Raw genomic sequence first — 27,728 nt, 5'->3', positions numbered from 1 at the left:
TGAAGGGGTGCTACAAGTCAAGTATGGATATTTCTTGAATGCATCACTACATTTGCAAGAAGGGAGCACACCATTTGCAAGACTATCCAAAGATGGTAAAGGACCAACTTGAGGAGGCTAAACAACCTAAAGGTATGCATGCTACAAGAAAAACAAAAGGATAGTGTGCATCAACAAGAATCTAAGCCTACTAAGGTTGTGGAGAACAAGAAGGATATGAAGAGAGTTTTGCAAAGCAATCAAATAAGTATAATCAAGTTATACTTGCAATAGTCATCTTTAAGGAGTCACTTTGATAGTAGCACACTTGGATAGGACTTACTCAAATAACAATTCATGGTGCTTGGCAATTGATTGTTGCAAGCTTAGGGTTACCACAAATGTGCTAGCCTTTGATCATTATCTTATTCAACTTACCTTGATATTCGAACCTAGAGAAGGATCGTGAACTTTTAAGTGTAATGCTTCCTTTCTATTAGACCCACAATTTGTATAGAAGATTAAGCATGTGTGGGAAGATGTTAAGAATGTGTCACATGATATTGTGCACTACTCGATGAGCATAGTAAGGTCACGATTGAGGGCAAAAGCAATGGCAAAGATTGTGCTTGTAAAAGAGAGATTTTCTATGGATTGTGCTATTCAAGCTAAAGGCTGTGCTTCAACATGAATCTCTAGTGTGGTAGATATGAATTCCATAAGGCAAGGTAGATTATGAGGATAAGGTCTAGGCCTTCTTTCAAGATTAAAAGAGGGCTCTTACAATGTGCATGGTACTTGCTTTGGAGAGACCCTTCTAAAAAGAACCAATATCCTTTGCTTTAAAGCAAATGAAGATGGTAAATTATCTAGCATTGATAGACTTCAAAGGAAATTCAATTGTTAAGTAGTTGAGTTGTCTAATGCTTTGAAGTCATTTGCTTTGATGCAAATGAAGAATGGTACATTATCTAGCATTAACAAACTTCAAAGGAAATTCAAATGTGAAGTGATTTGGAAAGTGTCTTGTAAGGAGTTGTTTAATGTTTTGAAATCATGTACTAACTATGCTCAACCTATCCTACAAGCTTATGGTAAAATAATTCACCTTGAGAAGTCCTCATTATGGATTTATTTACCAAACAAATATCCAATATGCAATTTTTAATCTAGTCATGGTAATTGATTAGGCTTGGGCCATGATCAAAACCATATTCTAGTTGACAAGCCTATGATTCTCTTTTCAAATTTACTTATTATGACTCTAGAGACTCTTGGCTTTGGCAAGTTTTGTATTAATGGTTAAACCCTTTTGATCCAAGTATACATTAATGGTGCTTTCAAAGCCCTTTTCCCTTAAGGGTTCAATTCAACAAGGGACCCCATGATTGTTTGTTGTCATTACCCATAATTGATTGAGTCTACAACTATCATGGCCTTCCAAGATGTGGTAATTTTACCTCTATTTTCTGCCAGTGATAATATAAATGTGCTGAAAGCTAACAAACAAATGCTTAATACCTTGATGGAGTTCTTTTTTGACATTTCATTGATCTTTGATAAACAAAAAAAAGATTCTTGGATCATGCAGAGCTTGATGATTGGTGTTTTGCCCATGGTTTCACAGTTATCAATTCAGGAGAGATTTTTATATTTGTGGGATACCTCCTTGGAGCATGGTTGACTCAACATCAAGGATTCCAATGGATCAAATGTAAAATGTAGGCCGAGTTTCAAAGATGGGTTCAAGAACCTTCTTTTCAAGAGCCTCTAAACTTAGACCAACTTTCTTTTTTTAGGTTACTGTATTCCAAGCAATTGCATGCCATTGACGATTGTTGCCATGGGAGCACAACAATCTCCTAAAAGACTGGGGGAACTCCTTTCCATGAGATGGCACTTCAACCTCGTATTGCAGCTACAAAGAAGATCATAGCAGCTTACTTAGCAATGCCTTCAGAATCAAGATCCCTTAACCAGTTGAAGCCAAGGAATAGTGAATTTCCAAAAGACCAAGATCAAGGAAGCCCCTGAGTAGTTCAAATGGTAAAGGTAACGCTTCATCACAGCAAGTGATTCGGTCTTTCAATGGGGCCTTTGGAAGGTTTGTCCCAAATTTTTTAATGAACCTAATCTTTGATGAGCTGTATGGAGCTGTTTGGTTCTCAAGGCAAGGCAAGGGTGAAAACTCGTGTTTGGACATTTTGGCAATTTGAATGAAAGCTTGGTAAAACTATGAAACATTTTCTTAACAGTAGCCATCAAATTTATTTGGGGCTTTAGAAATAGAAATGTTTTTAGGTCACCTGGCAGCTCTTCCCCATATACGCATGAATGAATGTAAAGGTGAAGCTTTGATAGTCCTAAAACATCTCAAGAACTCTGTTTATAGGACTGCATACAAGGCTCTCAATAAGCATTCCTAAGCACTCTCGGACGGATGGCTGTTCACTAGAGTCCCCACCGTTAGATGGGCTGATGTAGTGCATTATTCAAACAAAAATATAACACCTGAACCTTTGGCATAACACCAATTTTTTTCTAAAACACAATCTGGGAACAGCAAAGTTTTTGCTGTCATATTTAAAAGTGCCCCTAACCTTGATGTTGATTAAATTTTACCCCAATACAGTGCAAAAACATATATTTTGAGTTTTCTTTCAACGAAGCCCCTTTTTCTTCATGTTTTACATGAAGTACTGTTGTACATATCTCTGTAATGTAAGATTACATTGCAAAGAGAGGTTAACTGGGTGAACCACATGAGCACATACAATATTGACTTTGTGCAACTGTTCAATGAAATAAGTTTGTGTTGCATGGCAACATGCAAGGATGAGCTCCATTATTTTAGCTTAAGAGGACACAAAGGGGCCACAATGGGAACACGACCTGATATGTTTGGGTTCTCCCAACTTTCCAAAAGAAAGATCCATCAGTCCCCAATATATGTTGATACTTTGCTTCATGTAGTGGCCTTAGAACTGTAGACATCAATATTTATTAAATTTCAGGAAAACTTTAGGAAGTCATCTCTATAGCATTTGCCGTAAAATGCGTAGTTTCCTCACGTCAGCCTCAAATGTCCATACAACCTTTTGTATGTGTCAAATGTTCGTACAACCTTTTTGAGACCATACAACCTTTTGAATGTGTCAAATGTTGATATCACCTTTTACACAGACAAAGAGAGAGGCTCTCTCTCTCTCTCTCTCTCTCTCTCTCTCTCTCTCTCTCTCTCTCTCTCCTGGTGAGATAAACCTGAGAGCAGAGAGCCCAACTCATCTTGCAACAGAAGCATTGAAGTCTTGCTGCAAAGCCTGGAAATTTTCAACAGAAATTAGCAGCCAAAAAACGTAACCATAGGCACGAGGGCATACCCATGCCTAGTATTATTTTTGTTGGGCCCACTTGCAGGCACACATCCTGGTATTCTTTCCTCTTGAAATGCTTCAAAACCCCTTATCAGTAATAAGAAGGCACACCTGAATCAAATTCCTGTTTGTGGACAAAATTTTCTCCAATGTGAGTAGTTGCTAGAAGTGGCTGCCATGTGTTCTGTAAATCAATTCAAGAAGTTCAAGCGACATTACTGGACCATTTCACTCGGCTCATTTTCTTCGACCTGATGATGCTTTGCCTCTGGCAGCTCCTCACACACAACCATTTCACTCTGCTCATTTGCTTCGACCTTCTGACGCTTCCCCTCTGGCTTCTCACACACCACCTTATCCACAGCTTCTTTTGGCTGTTTCTGTGGGGATGTCTTCAGTCCAAGCGAGGGTGTATGCTTGCTAGTTATTTGTCGGCCTGCCCTTGGTTTGGGTCCCCAAAACTCTTCAGGATTGGGAAGGAATCTTGGCACACCTTTGGCCCTTGCTTTACTCAAAGCAGAGCTCGCCTTTGAAAAATCGGCCTGGAAAGGCTCACTAGTTAATGTACATTGACAAACATGAAAACAAATTAAAAGTGCTTCAAATCATGTCTCTGCATTAATTTGCTCCTCAAAAAACCAACCAGAAACAGCTACATCCAAGGAATTGTTTAGAGTATTATGGAGAAGCTTTTGACCAACTGTAGTATGTGGCTATGATCCAGGAATGAATTCTATAAGACGTGAGCTGAATGGACCTAAACTTGCTCCACTAGCACTAAAAAGTTGGTGAGCGAGCCAAGAAAGAACATCAAACTTCCCTTGAATGGAACAGTCTCAGTCAGTGTAGATGCAATTCTCAAGGATGGTGTTTTAAGTCCTATCCTGCTCAGCATCATAAAAATTTGACCAAGAATCAACAACTTAGTGCCCAAGGAAATGATAGCCTGTAATGTACTGCTGACTACAATACAACCCCACTTTGGTGGTCCCTGCCATCTCCCATACCTCTTAGAAGCCCCTCCATCAATAAGCAACAGGAGAATTTTGTAATCTAACAATCCGCTGAGTGGCAATGGGTATCAGAGGTTTGTTCTGTCACAAGGACATCAATATAGTAATCCTCAATTATGGCAAAAGAATTGGCATGCTATAGATTACATTTCAGCATGCTCGTGGGGATCTGTACTGTACTGGTGACCACAATACAACCCCACTTTGGCAGTCCCTGCCATCTCACACACTTCTTAGAAGCCCCTCCATCAACAAGCAACAGAAGAATTTTGTAACCTTATAATCAGCTGGGTGGCAATGGGCATCAGAGATTGTTTTGTGACAGGGACATCAATATAGTTATCCTCGATGATAGCAAAAGAATTGGCATGCTATAGATCACATTTCAGCATGCTCATGGGAATATGATAAACACGTTCTTGTAGGAGGAGATCAAATCTCTTCCTCTGTACTTGGGAGAAGTATTTTTCATGCTGCCGGGTGTCTGGATTTACCCACCATCCTTTTGTTAGCAGAGTATTTGTCAGCTCATGTGTGAGTCTGAGCTTGATCTGGGCTGGGCATTTTTATTAGGTATTTTAGGTTTTTTCTAGTGTGGCATTTTATGCACCAGTCGGCCAGCATTAATGCTGTCCGACCAACATTATTGCTCCCCACTTTTTCAGCCTATTTATACACAATGCTCCTCCTCAGTCAGTATCATCATCATCTTCACCATCTGCAGACTCTGTGGAGAGAGGAGCCAGTGCCAGTGCCAGTGCCCACACAGCTAGCGACTCACTGTTGTATGCGACTGTCTCGTGTTCAAATATATGGATTCTATTTCCCGTGCATACATCTGAGTTCTCATCTGTATCGTGTTCTTTTCTTTGCTCTTTTTGTCTTGTGTTTCAGCAGTTTATTTCAGCACATGTTTATGCTTCCACCGCTGCTCCACTTTTGACATGGTATCAGTTTTCAGGATGTGTGTTTCTGCTGTATTTTATGGCTGATTTCAAGACTGTTTTCCCCTTTTCTGATCAAGCGGCTGCTGCTCCCTACAAGCGACCTGTTTGACCTGCGTTTTCTGCAGTTTTACCATCGCCTGCTGCCTACGCACCCTCTGCTGCCTGTGTTTTCCATCAGCAACTGCTGGCGACAGTTTTCTACCTGTTTTTCTCCAGTTTACAGCCTGCGTTTTGCTGATTCAGCGTCTCTCGTGGCTAGGTGACTGTTACTTCAGGCCGTTTTTGCTGTTTTTGACTGATTTTTTGACTTTCTGCAGCAGATTTTGTCTTATATTGATCATATTTTGGGTTATATTGCATGTGAACTCTCATTTTCTGCCGTCTGTGCTTGTGTTTTGGCTGTGTTTCCTCTCTACATTCCATCTCTTCTCTACTTCTCTTCTTATCCTCTCCATATGGCTCCTCCGTGCACTTCCACTGATGATAAGTTACATGGACCTGATTATCTCACATGGAGTGCTGTCATGAAAGCTTGGTTTGTGCAGAAGCGGTTATGGTACATCGTCTGTGGAGCTACTCCTCGTCCTCTCCATCCTTTTCCTCTTCCTGAAGACTTTGAAGAGGACAACCATGAGGAAGCGGTGCTCACATGGGACTCGGACGATGCCCATGCTTACTCGGCGTTGCTTCGGTGTATTTCTAAAGCGGTCTTACCGGCGGTTACCTCCTGTAGGACATCTCCTGAAGTATGGCAAAAGTTGCAGCAGATGTACGAGGCACCTTCCACCATGCGGGCAATCACACTTTATGGCCAGCTCCAGCAGATGAAGTTTGAGCCGAAAGATACTATTCAGTCTTTTCTTCTTCGTGATACGCAAGTACAAGACCAACTTCGGCACATGCAATCTGCTCTTCCCGAGGCGCATCTCGTCGGGACGGTCCTCTACAAGCTCCCCCCAGAGTTTGATGGAGTGGCCAATGCTTTGCGGGCGCAGACATCATCGACTCCTGTCAGTTTTACACATATGACCTCGATGCTTCTTGAGCATGAGACATCCTTGAGATTACAGGGGCGGCTTCCGGCACATTATGGAGGTGAGGCTTATGTAGCTTTAGAGCGGGGTGACGGGAAGAAGAAGTCAAAGGCCCAATGTTACCACTGTGGCAAGAAGGGACATTTGCGAAAGGACTGCAAGAAGTTAGCGGCTTCCAGGAAGACGGAGCAGAAGACACAGCGGGATGTTGACTCTACCAATGAGTCCTCTCCTTCATCAGACTCCGACTCCGATCCTCCAACCAAGGTGAAGTCCAAGGCGCGGAAGGGATCCTCTTCTTCGGATCGCGGGAAGGGCTTGGTGGCCCCTTCCTCGGCTGTTTTCTAGTAGTGGTGATGAGGTCATCCCTCACGACTCTCTTGTGCCAGAGAGGAAGTGTGAGCGGGTGTTCAGATGGGGCAGCCGCGCCTCATCTATACTTTTATACAGGTGCACAAGTTCCAGAGAAGGACGTTCCTGACGCATCGCCTTCAGTCTGGCGGAATCAAATCCTGGAGCTGGGATTGACATCCAGGTTCATGCTGAGCTGGTTATCTAACAGAGAGCCGGAGGCTTTCGTCTGGAGCTCACATGAGGGGACACTTTGGCGGTCTGGCCAAAGGCAGGAAATCCATGGTCACCTATGTTCAGGGGCATTTTTGACAGGATGGTCTTGTATGCTACTGCGAGATATTGGTGATGGACACAGAGACATTCTATGATCTTCTCTATTTTCCAGTGTTTGGTACGATCGACATCGACATCGATAGCAGGTTCTCTCCGAGGCACCTTGATGGTGGCTTGATCACCCACTGCTTGGGTATCCATGGTTCTACTTGGTGGTTCTATGTTGTATAGTTTCTGATCCCTTTTCATTATCCTATTGTATTGTATCAGATCACCCATGATCTGAGAGAGGGTGTTAGCAGAGTATTTGTCAGCTCATGTGTGAGTCTGAGCTTGATCTGGGCTGGGCATTTTTATTAGGTATTTTAGGTTTTTTCTAGTGTGGCATTTTATGCCATTGGGGCATTTTATGCACCAGTCGGCTAGCATTAATGCTGTCCGACCAACATTATTGCTCCCCACTTTTTCAACCTATTTATACACAGTGCTCCTCCTCAGTCAGTATCATCATCATCTTCACCATCTCCAGACTCTGTGGAGAGAGGAGCCAGTGCCAGTGCCAGTGCCCACGCAGGCAGTGACTCACTATTGTATGCGACTATCTCGTGTTCAAATATATGGATTCCATTTCCCGTGCATACATCTGAGTTCTCATCTGTATCGTGTTCTTTTCTTTTCTCTTTTTGTCTTGTGTTTCAGCAGTTTATTTCAGCACATGTTTATGCTTCCACCGCTGCTCCACTTCTGACACCTTTGGCTTCTTTCCGCCTTCCCCCAGACCACCTTGAGAGACTCTATATAATATGACATGACCTAATCCAGCCCTACTGTTGAACCTACTTTCTTGTTTGGCTCCAGCCATGCTGTTGAGCCCTTGTACTGCCTTGTTCACTGAGTAACATAGCCACTGTTTGCTAAGCCAAAAAAGAAGTTACAGTCCCAGACCTGTTACAAACTTGAGTCAAGGCTGAATCCATCGGCAGGCCTCAAGACACTCGAGCAATGCAGCAGCCCATGCAATCAACAGCAAATAGGAAACCCAGAAGCAGGAATTACCTGACAGATTAAATTACACTTCATCAAATGGTCACTTGTGCACTAAAGCTTTAGTCACACCCAGCCAAAAGAATGATCTTGACAGACGAAATTATGCTTAGACAGATAGTCACGTATAAAGCTTTTTCACACCTTAGCAATACCTAAATAGCATCAGAACTGCCCTAATAACATTTATATAGTAATGATGACTAGCCTGTAAAGCCACCTTGATCAACCCAGAATAAAAATGTAACAAGTATGTGACCTTGTCAGTAAATGCAGAGAGCAGCTAAAACCACATTGAAAACATGACCCAAAATATTTGCTTTATCTTGACTATACACCATTTGGTAAGTTTTGAATGTCCAATCCTTACAATCATCATTATTCGAAAGCTTTATCTCGACTATATACCATAAGAGCCAGAATATAAAAGCATAAGTTGTGAGAACCATTACCTCTATTGCAGGTGGCATAAGAGCCAGAATATAAAAGCATAAGTTGTGAGAACCATTACCTCTATTGCAGGTGGTTGGCTTAAGATTTTGCTTCCAGGAGTCTCCGCAGGCTGATCTTTCACCGGATGTTGCTTCACCTGAGTTCATGAACAAGACATTCTCTTACATAATCTGGCTAGAGTGAGCAATATCAAAAAGAGATATTAAATAGGACCCTAACGAAAGCATACCCAACAGCGCATAATATCCCAAATCACATCCATTGGTGCATCTGTCTTCAGACCCAAGGGAGAATCATGAACGCCAGAAATCCTATATCCAGCATTAGTGACCGCATAGCGAAACAAGCTAGCAGACGGAGGTGTGCACTTCAATGTAGAACTCAAAGAGTGTACACTTACATACAAAGGCACATCAAACAATTCCTGCACAGCCACCAAAAAATGTTTGTCCTGACTTTATCCTGAAGTGATTTAGCATTTCAAGCAGTAGACACGTGTCACTCCAAGAAGTATCTCAATGAAAGGTATAATATAATGAAAAGTTACCAAAACTGTAACATTTTTAAGTCAAATTCAAAGAATGCAGGAATGTACTAACCCATGCTCTTTAATGTAACAACTCTGCTTAAGAGCAGAACTTCTACACACCAATGACGAGGTAAAGAGAATATCACTCCACTACTCACACCCAATAGATGCAGAGCCTTGAACCTCAACATTACTTCAGCAGGATGGCTAGTGATGAATGCATTCGCCTAACACAAATGTTTCCAAGAGGATGTAAGACAATTATCTGCTGTGCAACATCAGACCTAACCTATCAGGCTACTGCCATCAGGACATAAAAATCATGGTGTTCCACCTAAATCTAGAAATCTTCTATTCCTTACAGAAATACAAGCAAAATAGAAGAATGTACAACAACTCTAAGCTTTTCCCACCACCCATGAGCAACATTGATCAAACATGCAAGATGATAGGAAAGCTGCAACAGCTCCAGTAGACTCTCATTCAAAGCCTTGCATTGTTCCAAAATCCTGCTACAAAATGCTGGGCTCATACTGCAGCAGATTTCAAAAGCATATACAACGGTTAAGAACTGGTTAACCAAAAAAAAGGAAGAGCAGCAATATGCTTTGAAAGCTAAAAGTCCGGCAGGCACAGACATGTCATAATCAGACAGTACCCACGTAGGTTCATAAAATAAACCTTAAAAATATTCTTTGCAAGCTCAACATAGCTCATAAACATGCTACAATTAGTGAAGCTTATTTTGCCTATGTATGTAGCATAATATGCAAAGTCAAATACTACTTTCTCAAAAGTCATTTTCAGTGCTACAGAGAGGTCTGCTTGGATAGATTTATCTTTCAGCACGGCACACTTGGATCGACTGAGTAACATGAAATGTATGGTATCCACAAATGACAAAACGGAGAGCATGCACCATATCAAAGCCACAGATGGACAAAACAAGCCAGCTGAGTGAAACATATCACGCATAGTGCAACAAAATTGTCCATATCTAGCACTGCACCAAATGTTTTCTTTAGATGCCTAAAGCTATTTATTCTCATAGCATAAAGAAACAAACAAGGCCAGCAATTTCAGGAACTTTTATTAATAAATATCTCCTTTTACAAGTAAACATCTTGACATCAGCACAAGCTTGCACATAGACGAAGGAACAATTTTTACAGATAAGAAATTAATGTACCTCTGATATAGCTGTCAAAACTGCATGCACCTTGTTATATGCTGGGTATTTCCCCCTTTCTGCAGATAGACTTTTCAAAGTTGAATTCACCCAATTTGGATCATGGATCTGGTCAGACCATATGGGCCCCCCCATATTGAAATGCTTTCCACAATGCTTGCATTCAGGATCAATGACTGGACCTATACCAGGTAAGTAGCGCGCATTGTTGTTCTACATTATTTGATAAAGATTGTGTCAAACAGAAGCTCTCTCTCTCTCTCTCTCTCTCTCTCTCTCTCTCTCTCTCTCTCTGTGTCAAGCAGTGACATAGCTTTAAAACAAAGCAGAAAAAGCCACGCAACTACTCGCAGAAAAATGAAACTTGCTGAAGCCCCATCCTGAATACTGAAACCTTCATAAGAAAGTATACACAAACTGTGACAGAAGATGTACAGCCATGGGGAAACCACTACATGGATAACAACACCTATCAATATCATACAAGCTAGCTGCCATAATAACAACCCCGTCCCGTAATGCAACCATTATGACCATGAATTCCAACAGCCGCGTTGAAAAGACGGGCATTTCTAGTACACCAAATGTGCCAAAGCCCAATCCAGTAAATAGCATTTCCACAGCAATGTGTCAGCATGAGGCAATCTTTCCAAACACATTAGCCAGGAGTCTCAGAAACATCTGGGCGGGGTAGCAAGTTCCTGTAAATTTTTCCTTTTAGGAAACATTTGAAAGAGATAGAGTAAAACTTAATGGACTTAAGGTTTGGATACATTAAACATGCACAGAAATAACCATGTTTACCTAATACATATATAATTAATGATCACTTTCCACTACAAGGCTTCAGAAAATACCAAGGCTGAAAGACAACAGATGTCACAATTACCATTTCTAAAATATATTGACTCATGACATTAGGACACAAATCATGAGATATTGAAACATGATAATCCAAATTGAAAACAATAATGAATTGAACACCTACTGGCCCACTTCAAAGTTCAAACAGCCAACATACCAGTAGTATACTAGTAAGTCCAAGAGTCTACATAGCAGATACTACACTCTAGAGCCAAAAGGTTGCTTTTCGAAAGCTAAAACTAAAGAGCCATCCTCAAACCTGCTTATTTTCCTGAAGTATTGTTTTTTGGCCTTGGATGGATAAGAAATGTGTTTCATATGTTGGAGATTTTTCTGTGTTTCTTATTTTAGAAAATGAATTTCCATGTGAATAAGCCCAAACCTGTGCTCATGTAATCCTTTGCAATGTTAGTGAAGGTCTGGTGCAATGTTAGTGAGGTCCAGACCTTCAAAGTGAAATTCCATATATCTCTACTCACCATGCAAGAAACAAAAAAGTGAGATGTTCCCATGCATAGTACAAAAGACACAATGGCCACTACAATCTAACTTGCTCCTACTTCCGTCCCTCCCCCCCTCTCTTTTTTCCTTTTCATGAAGGGTAATTTTATTAATTACCAAAACACAAAATTCAGAAGTACAACATGACTACAAGTACAAACGGTCTATGACTGACATGGGAACCGAAGGAACTGTAGTGTGCCAAGAAAGAAAATCCCATCAAGGAAGAATAACTACTACCTCAATGATGTCAAGCTGAGAATGGAGAAGGCCTTTCAAACAAGTAATACAACTCTGCACTCCAGAAGCAGAATCAAAACTAAATGCAACCCGCATAGTCTATATGTGACAACAGCCCTAGAAGTGCACAAAGTGAAAGAGAACTTTCAGATGCGACTGCATAGGATCTGAGAATTCGGGCTGTGCAAAGACCCAGTCCACTGGAAGCATCAACAGCCCTACCACTTGAGACCAAATAGCAGACAGTATAGACCAAACTTTTCTCATTACAGAAAAGAAAGAAACCAATGACAAGAAGTTTCTTCACATGTTGTACAATAGAAATAGCAGCCATTTCAGATATGATGTCTTGAGAGTGCGAAAGCAACAAAAAGAGCACCAACCAACATTTGCCATAAAGACTTTGGCACTCCAGAGGATCTACAATGGGAGATTTATGTCAAAATAACATATATGCTATGATACCATGTTAGAATATACGACGAACCAAAGAGATAGTAGGGTTTGCAAGGGGAAACATAGAGTGTGTATGGCAAACATTCAGAGAGAAGAGAAACTCAAAAAACACAAAAGAACAAGATGATGAAGCACTGAATCATGCTATGTGAAGAAAAGCTAATACAATGGAACCAAAGCTCAAAAGATGACTATAGTCCTGTCTAAATCACGCGGTAGCACCTGTGGGAAATTTGCACTATGAAGGGAGTGAAACGTAGTCCTCCAAGCCATTGCTATCAAAGTAAACACCGGAAGGTGAAGCACAGTTGTTGAGGGAGCTGAACACAATCCTCTGATGCCGTCAGGGATGAAGAAGATGATCACCAATTGTCAAGGGAGCGCAGCGCAATCCTCAGATACCGAAAGTCGGCCAGGCTGCAAAACACAACACCAGAACGCCACTATAAAATGCGGCAATAGAATGTCGCAATAGAACACCACAATAGAAAACGGTAGTAGAATACAACAATAGAACACAAAGTGGAGATGGTGGATGGTAACCACAAACTACAATGTCCTTCCATAGGGGTATGAGCAGCAATGGTGAGGAGAGAGAAGGGTGTCGAAATGACGAAAGAAGAGTGGAAGAGAATGACCGTAGGGGGGTGTGAATGAATGGAAAGGCTACCTATTTATAGGCCTCAACTGTCAAGGGTGGCACAAGACTAAGTGGGCGCCACTCATAAAATGACCAGAATGACAACACCAACCCTTTCTGGGGATCAATGCAAAACCCTAACTAAAGTGAAGAAACTGAAAAAGTGGTTTCTCAACAATTCATGCCTGATGTGACTCACTAAAAAAGGTAGGGTACATGCTCTAGAGGGCTTTCCAATATGATAGACAATACCGTCGAGGTGAAGCAAGGGTGTCCACTCTTCACTTTCTTTATTTTGTGTATATGTCCATAGGCTCTTGGATCATGTGGATAGGTTAAGGGGACTAAGTGCGAGCTTGGTTGGCATATTGATACACATCTTGTTGTATGTTGACGATGTGGTACTAATCACACGCTTGCAAACACACATGAATGCATTGCAAGCACTTTGCATGGACATTCACAAGACCTATATTCATTGGAAAGCTTGGAGGTCTTGCAAATACATGTGAATGCATTGCAAGCGTTGAAAATGTAGGTCTTGTGAAGCACCAATTTGTTCTTGGAGGGGATACAATTGAACATGCCAAATCCTATGTATATTTTGGGGGTCACATTCACAAGACCTATATTTCCATTACGAGATGCAATAGCCTCCATGATGGGCATATGGCCCTTAAAATAGCAAGAAAAAGTGTACATATATTAATTCGAAGAACCCCAAACTAAATTGTGGTTGTTAATTGGTTACCCTAGCCTTGTTAAATGGATCTCCAATATGGGACCCAAATCTTTGTGAAAGAACTTGAAGAGTATCGAGAGGCCACTAGTGATATGATTGCTTGTATCATGTGGAGCAAACCATTGGTACCCCTCTAGATTGTTAGAGCAAAGATAAGAGTAGCACTTGTGGTTATGGAGGTCTTATTTTAATCAATGACTTGCTTCAACTCCCTAGGTATATGTATCCACGATTGGCATTGACTTCCTCAAGATAGTTAACCAAGAGTGGAGAGACACATTGTTGGTATGCCAAGATTCAACCATGGTGTAGGATACGTGGATCACAAATAGATGCACTCTCACTACTACATTACGATTTGGATTACCCATACTTACATCTCACTCACATACAATAAACTTGAGTTACCACATCAAATATTGTCAAGATTGGTACATATTGTACATGGATGCAACCCTCCAAAGCCCCACCACATGAGCATGGCACAATATCAATGTCATTTCTTGCACATCTCAGCAAAGGAATTCATTTTCAGCCCATCATAAATGGATACATTATCGCACTAGCTAAAGATTGCAAACGGACAGTATACATACATATCTGAGGATGCACACATTTGGCATTTATGCTACCAAAAGGTTGAGTTTGAGAAGCATTTTATTTGTAGATGTACTGAATATTATGAGATCCAAGGGAGATTTCATTTCCTTTTAACTGATGGGTTTACACCTCTCCGTAGGATGATGGAGCACAAGGAACATAAACATCTAGGATTGTTTTTACCAGGGCTCTAGACACAGAGAGAGAAAGTTTTGAGGAGTAGGAGGACAGAGACAGAGGTAGGGCTAGGGAGGTAGCGGATTCTTACAGATTTCTTCAGTGCGAGTTTCACAGCTAGCTTGCCAGATGCTAGTACTACAGCAGCACTGCTATTACCATTCACAAGTTAGATGGGTCCCAGCAAATCATTCTCACAGCATGGGAGAAAAATAACTCGTATCATTTTTTAAAAATTTGCGTAGTCAATTACTTATTAAGTTTGTTTCTTACGTTAATAGATATCTAGAAGATCAATAACTGTATAGTATCAAGCATGAAGGCTTTGGTCACATGAATCAATTCAATGGCAGAGTTCACATTTTCAACACACATCGTTCACAATATTGTATTTTCTGTATCAACATCTGTATGTCCACATGGTTTCCTCCTGCTCATATCAAATGTGATAACTGACACCAGAAGCCAACTTGCATGAAGAGCCAAAAGAAACTGAGCAAGTATGCTTTATGCAAATTTTTATGCTTTCCAAAGTATGTTTTAAGTCATATTGCATAAACACCTGACCTTTTGAATGACACGCCCTACAGGTTGTAAGTGGAAGGCATCACACCCAACACACTGATAGAGATATGACAGCTTGCTGGGCGAAGATTTGATAGCATTAGCTGATCTGAGCACACCAGATTGGCCACACATCAGTGGATTATGCTGCAAGTGTTATTGACAATGCTGACAGAACAAAACACTATACTTACGTGAAGATGCGAACAAACACTCGTACATAGAAATCAATTGAAACAGAAAGAACAGGTACAATATATCGCTTGTAACGATTTGCATGACTCTGCGCCAACCATAAAATGAGAAGAAGTCAACACAGATTTAACATGATAAGAAGTAAACACAGCCTCAGAGGGCAAAAGCAACCTATCACCAGAACCCAACAGTAGAAGTTCAGACCAGCACAAGCACAACTGGAGATGCCATATTAGCACAAAATTTTGGTTTTGGGGACACCAACAAATCAACAAATCATCAAATCCTTGAATTCATACTATTCATGCTGGATTTTGGTTGTATTACCATCCTACATAAAAAGCTTTTGAAGGTAACCTAGAATCCTATCAACTTAACAACTACAGACTTCACCATAAAGAAGCCTAACTCATTTCTAAGGCATAGGATAGAAAGTCACTGAGACTGTGTCTGAGGTACTTGATCCTAGTTCAGAAATAAGTATAAGCATTCTGTAACTCTCTTCAGCTCCACCTCTCTCCTTTGCAAGTTGTCACTTTCCAGCCAGCACCTTTACTAGTTATACATTGTACCCTGAACCATGTGAAACTAATGTTTTGTTGTAAGAACTAATGTTTTATAATAAGTAGCTGAGAATCTGATCTCCAACCATTCAACCTTTGTGTGTTCATATTTAGGCAAAGAAACTCATGGTGCTGATCATAAATAAGGCATGAGTGAGTTTTTGAGTCCGACACTTGTCTACCCCCAGCCATGTACTCAGAAACTGTCGACTTCAAACTTTTTTGGGTCTTCTCCAGATATTAATGCAGAGACAGTGCAGCCAGATCCAATTCCAAGAACCAAGGACACAACTATGGCTTTTTGATACACTGATCACCTCCAGTCCTGATGTACAAACTGTTTTTATGGGAACCTGGCTTTGACAATGGATGGTGGAGGATGGGGAGACCACTAGTCATGATGTCATACAGCTGGAGTTTGCTGCTACAACCATGGAGGTTAAGGCTCTGTTCGAGGTAGTCATGTACATCCATAAGCTACAGGAGCTGACTTCAGAATGCAACCCCAGTTGGCACTACACTCCTCACAGCAGCAGGTGCTTGTCTGCACAAACTTAGTACACAGTTGAGGGACCATGAACCCATGCAGATGCACTATGGCCACTATTGTACACTCTACACCCATAATGCAGATCAGCCATCTGGAGCGGATCCAAGTCATCAAGATGAACATCACCAGGATAGACATAGATAACACCAACCTCATCACACTCAACACAAAGATGGCCTTCTATAAGGATACCTTCTACATCTTTTGAGGACAGCTTCATTATCAGAACAGGATACATTGGCCAGATGTTGACCACCTCACACAAGCCCCAAGTTGCCACAAGGAGATATTCTGGTGAGGCATGGAAGGACAAGCCTCTGCCAGAGATGCCAGATGTAGGAGGCCTTCTATAAGGATATCTTCTACATCTTTTGAGGACAGCTTCATTATCAGACCAGGATACATTGGCCAGATGTTGACCACCTCACACAAGCCCCACGTTGCCGCAAGGAGATATTCTGGTGAGTCATGGAAGGACAGGCCTCTGCCAGAGATGCCAGATGTAGAAGGCAGAGACATATGACCATTACAAATGCAGATGCCCTGCCTATTGATTGTTTCAGGCATGCAAATAAACAATCTAGAAATGACAATATACTTGATGAAGGGGATAATGTGACAATGCTAGTGCAGGAGGCACAAATATGACGAATCAACAACCACAAACGCAAAGTTCATGAAGAAGTTAGAAGAACATGATGCAGATCAAAACATAGAAAATTGAAGACGTAGAGTAACAGCACAAAAGCTACTAGTGAAAGATAGAATAATTGTTGAGAATGATTTGTGAAAAGTAAAGGAGAAATTGTGACAGTGAGTTAAAAGATTAGTGCATAGGATCAATAGTTGGCAAATGTTAGAATTGCTGCTGGTCATTCACACGGATACCCCTTAAATAGGCAACTTCATTCAAATATCACAGAGACCTATCATAATGAAAATAACAAACAGCCAGACTAATAACTTCATCAGCAAGTCATAAAATCTGGATCTTAATACCTCAATAGAAGTCTGGATCTTAATACCTCAATAGAAGCAAGCAATATTCGCAACGCCATTTCATGGCAATACTTTCCACGGACAGGATAAGACCCATACCTAAAGCAGAAATCTAAACTGTCAGTTGTTGAGCCACTTCAAGAAGACTAAAAAGGAGTACAACTTATTATACCAAATCACCCATGTAGCTTACTTGCTGTAGCAAACTTCTCCATTGTTCCCACATAAAACAGCCATATCAGTGGCTGTGCACATGAGAACACCACCATCGGCCACAGATTGAACAGCCGAATCCAGAAACACGGATGGAGATCCATAAGGATCAATGTCCACCTAGACAAACATCCAAGATTTGCTATCAGAAATGCTTAATGTTCAGAGTCAATTTATGTCCTTCTGTATTATGATAAGTCTAAGTGTCAATTTGTGAAAAACAAAGACTTCCTTGGATCAAGCAAGCTACTTTTGCACTGCAAAATGCTGCATCCTTTTAGGTATAGAACTGAAAAGCATACAAATATAAAGGAGATCAATCATTGGCCTTTGAACTGGAATATTGTAGGCAAAAAGTCAGATTCTTGAAAACACACACACACACAGTAGAACACATGGTGGAGGTGGTGGCATTTGTTGTGTGGTGCTGTAGCTCTATTGTTATAAATCAAGTTATCTAAATCGGCTGTATATTTGACAAACAAGTCTTTGAGCTTTCAATTTCTTTGCAAAATTATCTGAACCAGGAAGTAGAAGAAGTAAAAATTGATGGTGATCAATACTTCACTAATTTGATGAGGGGCCTTGAAGAAAGCCCCTAGAATTGAGGGAGTTTTGCAAATCAACAAAACTCTGTAAACAATCACGCTTTCGAAAGAAAGAGTGGAAGGATAAAAAGGTGTGAAGTTTCAAAGTGGGATTTCTAAACCATTCCATGGAGCTTACAGAGATGAGAGCTTTTAGCATGAGAGCTCAATTGTTAATAAATTAAGCTATCTAAATTGGCTGTATATTTGACATACAAGCAAAGTTTAGTTCTTGAGCTTTCAATTCCTTTGCAAAATTATCCGAACCAGGAAGTAGAGGAAGCAAAAGTTGATGGTGATCAATACTTCACTAATTTGAAGAGGGGCCTGGATGAAAGCCCCTAGAATTGAGGGAGCTTTCCAAATCAACAAAACTCTGTAAACAATCAAGATTGGAAGTTTCAAAGTCGGATTTCTAAAGCATTCCATAAAGCTTCCAGTAGATGACCTACAAAGCTTTTAACATGAGCTCATGGTACATGACCTTGTAAATTTTCAACGTACGATTATTCAGAACCACATGAACTTGATTTGAACTTTTACTCTTGCAATCTCTCTCAAGTCATTTAGTAAAAGACCATGAAAATTACCACATCAAATTCCTTTTCATGAGTCATCATGTACATTCTTGAATCTGCTTTTTCAGCTTGAACCTTTGAAATAGCAATCTTGCCATTCAGCTTTATGTTACGCTTGCAAGCCTCAACAGCAACTGGATATCAAAAAAACATGCCCAAGTTATCTTTAGCAATATCAAGATTCTGCAGTAAACTAGAAAACGAAAAGGACGAGTACCATTGTCAATATCCAAAGCTACCACTGACCCCACCTCTTCAACTTCCCGTGCATACCGTAATGCTCGCAAGCCTGAAGCTGCCAAGGCCTTGAAAAAAGAAGACAATCATGGTCAATACAGTTTTTGAAGTTCTGAAAAGAAAAGAGGCCATATACTCCAGGAATTGTAATTGCAGCTAAAAGCTACATGTACACCGAACATGAAAAAACAAGTCTCAAGTTTGAATTATTATACAGCCATAATGTTGCCTAAGGAAAAGAGACCCCTTATTACAGAAAACAACATTGTCTGATTGAGATTTCAGCTTTATCAGCCTGTGTAGCATTGACAATACAGAAAAGCAAGACAGTGTAGCAGACCTCCAGGATACGGAGTGGTTTCATTGCCACAATATTTGCTTCCATTGATTCAACATGCTCTGATGCAGCTTTTGCTTCTGCTTCAATATGTTCTACTTGCACACTATCTGTTCTACAGTCCCCCTCCTGTAAATGGCTGGCATTAGATGGAACATCATTGCCTGAGATCATATCTTCAGCATGTTCTGCCTGCAGACTAGACTTCCCCTCTTCTGAATTGTTGGTGTTGATCAGAGCATCATTACTTGAGGCTACATTCTCAATTCGTCCATTTGCAGACTTCAGGCAAGCTGATTGAATTTTTCTTTTCCCCTTCCTACTCAAATGTTCCTCTTTACATTTGCTAGCAAACGTCTTCATTATTGCAATAGATAAGTCTCTGTTGACAATCTGCATGTAACAAACAAAGAGCACCACGTGTCAGTGCAAAGAGCATAATTGCAGCACCATGGTACCATAAAGAGAACTTGCTGCTGGATAGCTCATTTTCCTCCTTTCTTATCCCTTTTTAGGGTACTTGATAAAATAGTCCTTGACAGCATGCATACCATGTGTAACTAACGTGATTCTTACAGCAATAACTAAGTAAAATTAAATCTGAAAAAGATATGCTAGCTATTCAATAGCTCATTAGGTCTACATATCCTGACTTTCTTAACAGATCCTTTTTCTACATATACTACCGTATGTGTTTACTCAATAGATAAGTCTTTTTAGCAATACACACCTCAAGGGGAAAAAAATGCCATGTCTGACTGCACAAGAAGTGCTATCATAGCTTCATCAGAGGAACATGCCTAATTTTATTTGCAGCAAATGCTCTTACAAGATCTGATTTCATTGAGTTAGAATATCATGAAAATACAAACCTTTATGCCACAGCTCTTGCTTGCACATCATGACATGTAAAGGTCATACAAGTAAGCATTATGACAAACCAGGAACTAGTCTTGCAGAATGATAGAATGGCCTTAATGAAACCCTCAATGCTTCAGCTAGGTCCGAGTACTTTAAGAATGAGTAAACATATTGCAAAAGCCAGATCCTGATATGATCCACCCTCCCAAGTCTTTGCACACCACTCTTTTAGAGAAGGAGAGACGTGTCATGGAGATTGCAGCTGAAAACACTTGATTGTAGATGAGTGGTGGTTGGACACTCAAAAGGCATTCCATTAATGGTGTGGTTGCATATTCACATGGTGAGATGTATTTTATTAACTCTCATGATGCCACTAAAACTAAAAAGTTGGCTGATGTTTTTGCAACTCAATGGATCAATAGCATTCAGATGGTTGGCTTTGATTTTATCACTAGACTTCTTGTGGATGGAAACTAAGAGAGCCTACAAATAGGGCTGCCATTATAGTCATCAAGGATGGGGTGACCAAAACAAATAGGGAAGGGGGGATCGGGACCGGGACAAGAGCTATGGTTGAAAAACAGTTTGGTTGTCACATAAAATGTTTGAGGTTTGATAATGGAGGAGAGTACATGTCATATGAATTTTCAGATTTTTTGGGAGATCATGGAATCAAAAGACAAGTGACATCCAGCTACACACCTCACAAAATGATGTGGTAGAAAGGAAGAACTATATCCTTGCACAGATTGCTAGGGCAATGATGAACCAAATGAATACGCCATTGACATATTGGGCAGAGGCAGTGCATACTGCAGTACATAACATGAACAAGACACCTACAGCATTGACTCATCATGTATCACCGTATAAAAACTTAAAAGATGTATGGTAGAACACCCACTGTTGCCTACTTCAGGGTTTTTGGATGTGTTTGTTTCTTTGCACCTTTTTCTTGTGGGCCGTGGATGCAGAGCAAAGAGGACAAATCACAACGGGGGCTTTCACATACACACACATTCAATGAGCTATTATTGATGTAATCCTAAAAATCAAAATTTAAATCTTTGTTTATAGTTCAATATTCATTTTACCGTTTACGTTTCGCTCTATATTTTTTAGAATCTTTCAATCTAGATTACTTATAAGTTGTCATGACTCATGAGTAATGACTGATTCTTCTACCTTCCCTAAATCTAATTTGCATCTTTTATCTCATCATTCATAACTTATAATTCATGATTCATCTATCTCAATACCTCTTCCACTTCATCTACACCCTCAATCTTGATTCTCACCTACCTTCTCTTTCTCTTGTACCTTGTAGATTGGTATGGCCAACATGGTACAAGTGGTCACTGAAATCAGAGCATAGGATGCTTGCTTGAACCACAATTTCCATCCATTGTTTGGACCCCAAGTGCCACCCAATGCATTGAGCTTCTCATGGAAGACATTGGGTCACTTGATTGGGTGAAAAAGATTGTTGTGGATTCTTGCCGCATTGTAGATTTCATCAAGAAAAAGGTAAAGCTCTTAGCTATCTTTTGAGCCTACATTGATATGGAGTTAAACAAGCCCTCCAAGTCCTGTTTCGCTGCCATATGGTTGGTTTTAGGAAGACTATATGATCAACAAAATAAAATTCAGCAAGCCATGGTCTCCAAGGAGTTCAAGGCGCACCTACAAGAGGAGTCACTCTCAAGTATGGGAGAGGGGAAAGCCATTTAGAGGCTTTCCTTGAGAGAGACATTTTGTCTCAATGTATGGGCATTGATCATAGCGATTATCCCCTTGTATAGGGTATTATGCAAGCCTTTGACATGAAAGGTACCACATTAGGGCTTCTCATACACTTTATCAAAAAGGCCATTGAGAAGAGATCAAGACATGTAGAGCACTTGATGTCGAGGACCTAAGATAAATACTTTAATATATAAAAGTTCATTAACTAAGTTTTAAAATCGAAACGCTAAATGTAATGGTTTTTTTTAATGTGGTGTCGATCTATTGGATACCACACCAAGGTGTAATGACATCCTTTACTTGGTCGAGAAAAATATGAAAATGGATAAGATGATCCATCCACAATATTTGCTATCCTCTTACATCCTACCTATAAATCTCCATCTCTTTTCATGGATCGGGAGTTGACAACCGATAGAAATGTCTATCTTCTAAAGCCATTAAATGAGGACCAACACATAGCATTTCTAAAAAAAATCATAAACTATAGCAACCAAAGAGAGATTGCTTTTGCCAGCGCTCTGCACTAGAAGAGGCTCTCTTTGATTAAGCCTCTATTTTGGCAAAAATATTTTGGATATCAAGCATCCAATGTCCAAAAATTTACTTTGAGACTGCTTGCACATAGGAGTTGAACTTTCGAAGTTTCAAGCTTGCAATTTAAACTTGTAAGTGGTCACCTAGAAACTAGAACCTTAAGAGTTTATAATTTTTTATTGCTATGTGAAGTTTGAACATTGAAGATCTTTTTTTTTTTAAACCTAATCTAGGATTGCTCAACTAGTTCGTGCAAGAGAAATTGGTCAACATACTCTCTCATACATACTAAGATTCGAAATAAATTAAGCACACGAAAATTAGGGCAACTACCTTATTGTCACTCTAACTTACATATACTACAGACTGTGCATGAGATACCTATGGCCAAACAAGTAAATGCTAAGTTAAAATTTTAATTGTCCAATGTCTTTCAAAGTTAAATTTGAATCTTCATATGCAACTTATTATTTTGCTCCAATTAGGTCAATGTTAATGAGTTGAAGTTGAGCAGGGTCACCTTGAAGAGTGTCAACAAAGAGCGAAATGAGGAGCATGAGTCTATCATCAAGGATCCTTATATGGAGCTCAAGGAGATAGAAGGTCAAGTCTCACACACTCGTCAAGGCGTCAAGTTGTTACTCGAGTTACGAGCACTAGGACCACCACTACACTAGCTATCAAGGCCTATGTGAGGTGAGGCTCTGGGAGTTTTTCTACTGTGCATGTAGTTGTTGTAGAGAATGCTCCAGTTAGAGCCTAAGAATAATAATGACAAGAACATCATCAAAGAAGTAGAGACCCTATGATATGACTAGCCTAAAAGGTGTGTAAGGTGGAGGTTGAGCCTCTCCCAAAGATGCATGAGCATCATTCTAAACTGGGTATAGAGGTTCTAAAGACTATGTCTACATTTGAAAACCCCCAATGTGGTAAATGGAATGACATGCAGTGTCTGAAATAAAAATACAAATGGTGTGCATGGTACAACTAATGCAACGGAAAAAGTAACTTAAGGTTTAAATTTGTGGTATAAATAATGATAAAGATACAACAAATTGATTTTGATTTACAAATGAAAATTAAAATGAAGATGATAATGTAAAATGCCAAAAAAAGAATCATCATACTCATTTTAACTTTGAGAAGTAAAATTCATAGAAAAAAAGAAAAAAAAAATCTTATCAATCTTTTTTCTTTAGTCGCCCTTTGACTATTAACATACAAAAATGGGTCTTCAATGGGAATTTTACCATGATCAATATATGACACTCTAGCTTCAACATGATCTTTACCATAGTACTACAAAGGAGGAGATGTAAAAAAAGTGAAACGGACAAATGTTAAGATTTGTGTACCTTAAACCAAAATAGATGAAAAGGTCTCAAAGTAGAGAACATACTCTCGATCTCTAAGAGAGGAATCCATCCCTAATGGATACCTCACGGCTCTCCACATCAACAGACATGTGCAACATCCAAAGAGCCATATATACCTTCCTCAAATAACTACCATTCAATTCTTATATTCTATCAAGCTCTTCATTCTTCTTGGCTCTGTGAGTCATAATCAACTGCAACCCCTCGTCTATGATAGAATAAGAATGCATCTCTATAATGTATTGAAAGAGTCTCCAGCCATGTTGGGTCCTTTTAGAGTTGGTTATGGAAGCCACTCCTGCTCAATTCTCGACATAAGCTTTGTAGGGGATTGAGTAGATATGGATGTGTTCGATATCATCTTCCCTTTATAGTCTCAATTTCTAAGGATAGAGCTTTCTAATCAAGGAGCTAGATTTCTTTTGTGAACACCTAGCTCTAATACCATGTAAACAAAATACTTGTCTATGGAATGCAAACACTATCATACAAGCAACGCACAAACTAATAAAGAAATACATTTAGAATTAAGATTAACACAAAAGATAATAAAAACTAAATAATAAATGAATAAGTATAATACTCAATATAGTAAACACACTACACAAATGGAAAATTGACCAAAAACTTCTCTGAAGAATGGAGACAAAGAGTATGAGCAAAAAAGTATGTCATACTTTAACAAATGCCGAGACATTGCAAGCAAATCCCTATTGTATTTGAGATCAGCAAACAAGCAGCAAACTGTGCAGAATAACAAACTGCAAGTATATTGATAACATCGTAATTGTATGGATATAAGTGGTATTAGAGTATAACAAATGTGGAAGTATATGACTAGATTGAAAAAAAATGAACACAAAGAGAAAAGGGAGAGAGAAAAATGTAGTAGAACGCAAAAATTTGCAATTAATGAAAGCTAAAATAAAGAAAGCAAATATCTACAACGGTCTATCAAGTGTATCTCTAATATGGATCTCTCTCCACCTACAAAACTCAAGTGGGAATGACTGAGAGCAAGCCAACAATATTAAGGCCAAAATAAAATAATAAGATATGCAAGCTCGCCATCCAAAAATTGATCAACTGCATCAGAAACTAGTAAATAATAAATAAATTTTCAGCTCCCAAAAATGTACAACGGGCTATCAAGTGTATCTCCATCATGGATCTCTCTCCACCTGCAAAACTCAAGTGGGAATGACTAAGGACAGACCAGCAATATAAAGGCCAAAATAAAATTTAAAAATATGCACATCAGCTAGCCAAAAGCTGACCGATTGCGTCAAAAAATAATAAATAATGAATAAACTTTGAGCTCCCAACCATTAGTCACTTTAGTGTTCCACTTTCGTCTTGACTCTTCATATTATACGGTATTTATTATTTTTAAGTTCTTAGTCTAAAGTCACGATTTGCCATTGTTACTTGTTGCTTCTACTCTTCAATTTGAGTATTCAGTATTCACTATTCAATTAAGTTTCATATTTCATGGCTCTTGTAGTGTTTTGAAGCTTTAAATGACACTTTAAGAATATTTTTGAGTTGAGACATTATATTAGTTTCATTTCCTTGTAAAGTATCTTAATCATGTCTAGGAAACCTATAAATTTGTCCCCACCCCTTGTCCCCCATGTTCCCTCATCCCCCTATCTCAATCCCCCATCCCTCGTCCCTAATCACTGTGGATTCCTATCACTGACTATGCTTTCTCTTTCTCACTTCCAATCATTTGCACTCTAACACAATTATTTATGTTAACCTATGTAGTTGAAATACCAAGATAGGGTCTCGAACCTTTACAAGTCCTTGAAAAGTATCAAGGTTAGTATAGAATAATAATGATTCTTTTAGTCACCGATAAACAAAATCAAGCTTACATACACAAGTTTGTATCATCTAAATAAGCAACTTCTAGTCTATACATAAACTTCAATATATATTTACAAGCTTTGGCCACCATCAACTATCTGAATCATTTATCAGCATCATTTTACCACATGGCTTTTGCCATAATGCATGAAAGTAGTTTGCATGATTTCTATTGAGTGATTTTCCACATACATAGAGATGTTATTTGATCTTGCACGTACTAGAGAACTTTGCCCATGCCTCTAAATGAGGGTTTGGGACATTGCCCTCCTCAATTATAACACATCTAAAATTTATTCAAGTCAATGACCAAGTGTTTGGACTATTTGTAGTTTGCAAAATTTGTATTGGGTGATTACCCACATACATGCAGATTTTTTCAAAATACAAGGGACTGAGGATTTAGTTATTTGTTAAGAGTCAGCAACTGAGTATTTGGACTGTGTATGTGAGTAGTCTGCATGTGTGCACTCAGCTGGGTGGAGTCCATTTTACGCGTGTTCTTGGGAGAATCCAAAGCCTTGGAAAAACCTGCAATTTTTCAAGTTAAAGGTTTGTGCATTGGCTCTCAAAAAAAAAAAAAGATTTCCATGAGTACTGCACTGGTCCTTCTGCACTTGACTAGTAGCAACTGCTCACTTAACCGAAACCCTACACTGCTTACTCGTGCATTTTGAACCCCTGCTCACTTTACACTGGTCATTTATGCCTTCTACAGAAACAGGAAGACCGTGACTAACAGTAGCACCTGCTCATTTAATGCTTGCACTGGTCATTCGTGCACTCTATAAATAAAACCCTAACTAACAGCAGTACCTGCTCACTTAATCTCTACACTAGTCACTCCTTATCAAAAGTGACTCTCCCCTGAAAGGGTACTACTGGTCTACATAAGACGCAACTAATGTGACGGTACTGATGAGGCTTTTCTTTCTCGCTAACGAGTGACAGAGAGTTACAAAAAACTTGAAAAAACCTGAGCTTTGTTGTAGAAGACATCGTTGCCGTGCATCAATATCTCTGCCTGGCCTTCTTTGAGAATGGTGAAATCAGAAGGGTTGACAGGAGGCGGGTTGCCAGAGCCCTTGGGTTTGCCCTCCCCCATACTGATGGTCCCTCTGCAACACGAGACGAAAAGCCTTCAACGTTCAGTCGCCTTGGAATAAAACCTCTTGACTTCTGTATTTATTAATGGTCCTTCATTGGGGTTTAGGGTAAAGGGGCCTACCTTCATGTTTAAGGTCACTTGAAGGGTTTTAATGACCTCAAGAGTCAAACAAGACTTCAGCCAATCTTAGAGCGTTTCCTCGCATCCACCTACAAAGACCATCGCGGTATCGGCCACCAAATAGCTAAAGTTCAAATCAAGGTTTCTAAGAGACAAGACACGCACTAAGTCCATCGACGTGTTGTCTAAATTTGAAGACTGCTCAAAGAACCGCACCAAGTCCTTCAACATGTTGTCTAACTTTGAAGACTACTCAAAGGACCATCTATACATCGTTGATAGTTATTGGACCCTATGTCAGCAACTTTTCTAAAGGAGAGAGAAAGATAAAGATGAGCAAAAAGGGGAAGAGATGAAGAGAGAGGATGATAAACCAACAAGCATATGCCACGTTTCTTAACTAGCAAAAGTCAACAGGTGGTCTCCGAAAGAGGGCTACTTCGTAAACTTTCAAATTTTAAAAGGCAAAGCCAATGCTCTATTAGACGCATTGCTCCATCTACAGTCCACTATAGTTTAGATTTATATGGCAAATGTCTTATCTCTCATGTTCTAACTCAGCATAATCAATATAGCTAGGTGGCCTCATGACTAGACACATGTCATGTTAGAAGGATTGCATGTGGCAATGTAAATGTGGACATATAGCCGAATGATGGTTGATAGTCCATTGTAGTGACTAGACTACCCTACCTCTAGCTTTCCACTCTAGTCCTCTAGCGAGCGCAATTTTTGTTGGAGAAAAGGTATAGTTGTCATCATGAACTTCGACTAAGGTGAGTTTTTTGAGTTTTTTCGAGCAATGCAAGGGCTCTTAGAGTAACTTGTGCAACAAAGTCGTTGATGCATTGATTATGGTGTTGATGTGTT

General features: G+C 39.8%; 1 protein-coding gene across 3 annotated transcripts; it reads right to left on the bottom strand.

Annotated features, from left to right (window-relative positions):
- Positions 1-3,130: 3,130 nt before the first annotated feature.
- On the bottom strand, positions 3,131-26,808 carry LOC148009122 (tRNA (guanine(26)-N(2))-dimethyltransferase 2-like). 3 transcript variants are annotated; one of them, XR_015689869.1, is made up of 13 exons: positions 26,607-26,807; positions 19,236-19,625; positions 18,876-18,963; positions 18,671-18,792; positions 17,474-17,613; positions 17,307-17,379; positions 15,168-15,256; positions 14,977-15,082; positions 10,190-10,402; positions 8,701-8,895; positions 8,530-8,607; positions 7,920-8,030; positions 3,760-3,895 (listed from the first exon to the last, which is right to left on the bottom strand). XR_015689869.1 is itself a non-coding variant. In XM_087673806.1 (12 exons), exons 1-12 carry the CDS (start codon positions 26,733-26,735, stop codon positions 3,569-3,571), a joined length of 1,950 nt encoding a protein of 649 aa, XP_087529932.1. In that variant the 5' UTR covers positions 26,736-26,807; the 3' UTR covers positions 3,131-3,568. The 3 variants fall into 3 exon arrangements, 2 of the variants coding, with proteins under 2 accessions (XP_087529932.1, XP_087529933.1); XM_087673806.1 differs by lacking the exon at positions 7,920-8,030 and having other exon boundaries at positions 3,131-3,895; XM_087673807.1 differs by lacking the exons at positions 3,760-3,895; positions 7,920-8,030; positions 8,530-8,607; positions 8,701-8,895 and adding an exon at positions 8,902-9,533 and having other exon boundaries at positions 26,607-26,808.
- Positions 26,809-27,728: the final 920 nt, after the last annotated feature.

The sequence above is a fragment of the Lygodium microphyllum genome, unplaced genomic scaffold (assembly GCF_053477565.2).
Source record: "Lygodium microphyllum isolate KBCC unplaced genomic scaffold, Lygodium_microphyllum_v1.1.10 scaffold_39, whole genome shotgun sequence".
Taxonomy (NCBI): domain Eukaryota; kingdom Viridiplantae; phylum Streptophyta; class Polypodiopsida; order Schizaeales; family Lygodiaceae; genus Lygodium; species Lygodium microphyllum.
Note: the sequence above shows the minus strand (reverse complement) of the source record. Positions and strands in the feature narration are given on the sequence as shown.

What these genes read in the sequence shown, in the direction of transcription:
- LOC148009122 (XM_087673806.1), bottom strand. Translation starts at nt 26,735, where the DNA reads ATGGGGGAGGGCAAACCCAAGGGCTCTGGCAACCCGCCTCCTGTCAAC. An exon ending in TCTTCTACAACAAAGCTCAG is followed by an intron (nt 19,626 to 26,606) that starts GTTTTTTCAAGT and finishes TGTTACATGCAG; the next exon opens with ATTGTCAACAGAGACTTATC. An exon ending in AGCTTTGGATATTGACAATG is followed by an intron (nt 18,793 to 18,875) that starts GTACTCGTCCTT and finishes TTTGATATCCAG; the next exon opens with TTGCTGTTGAGGCTTGCAAG.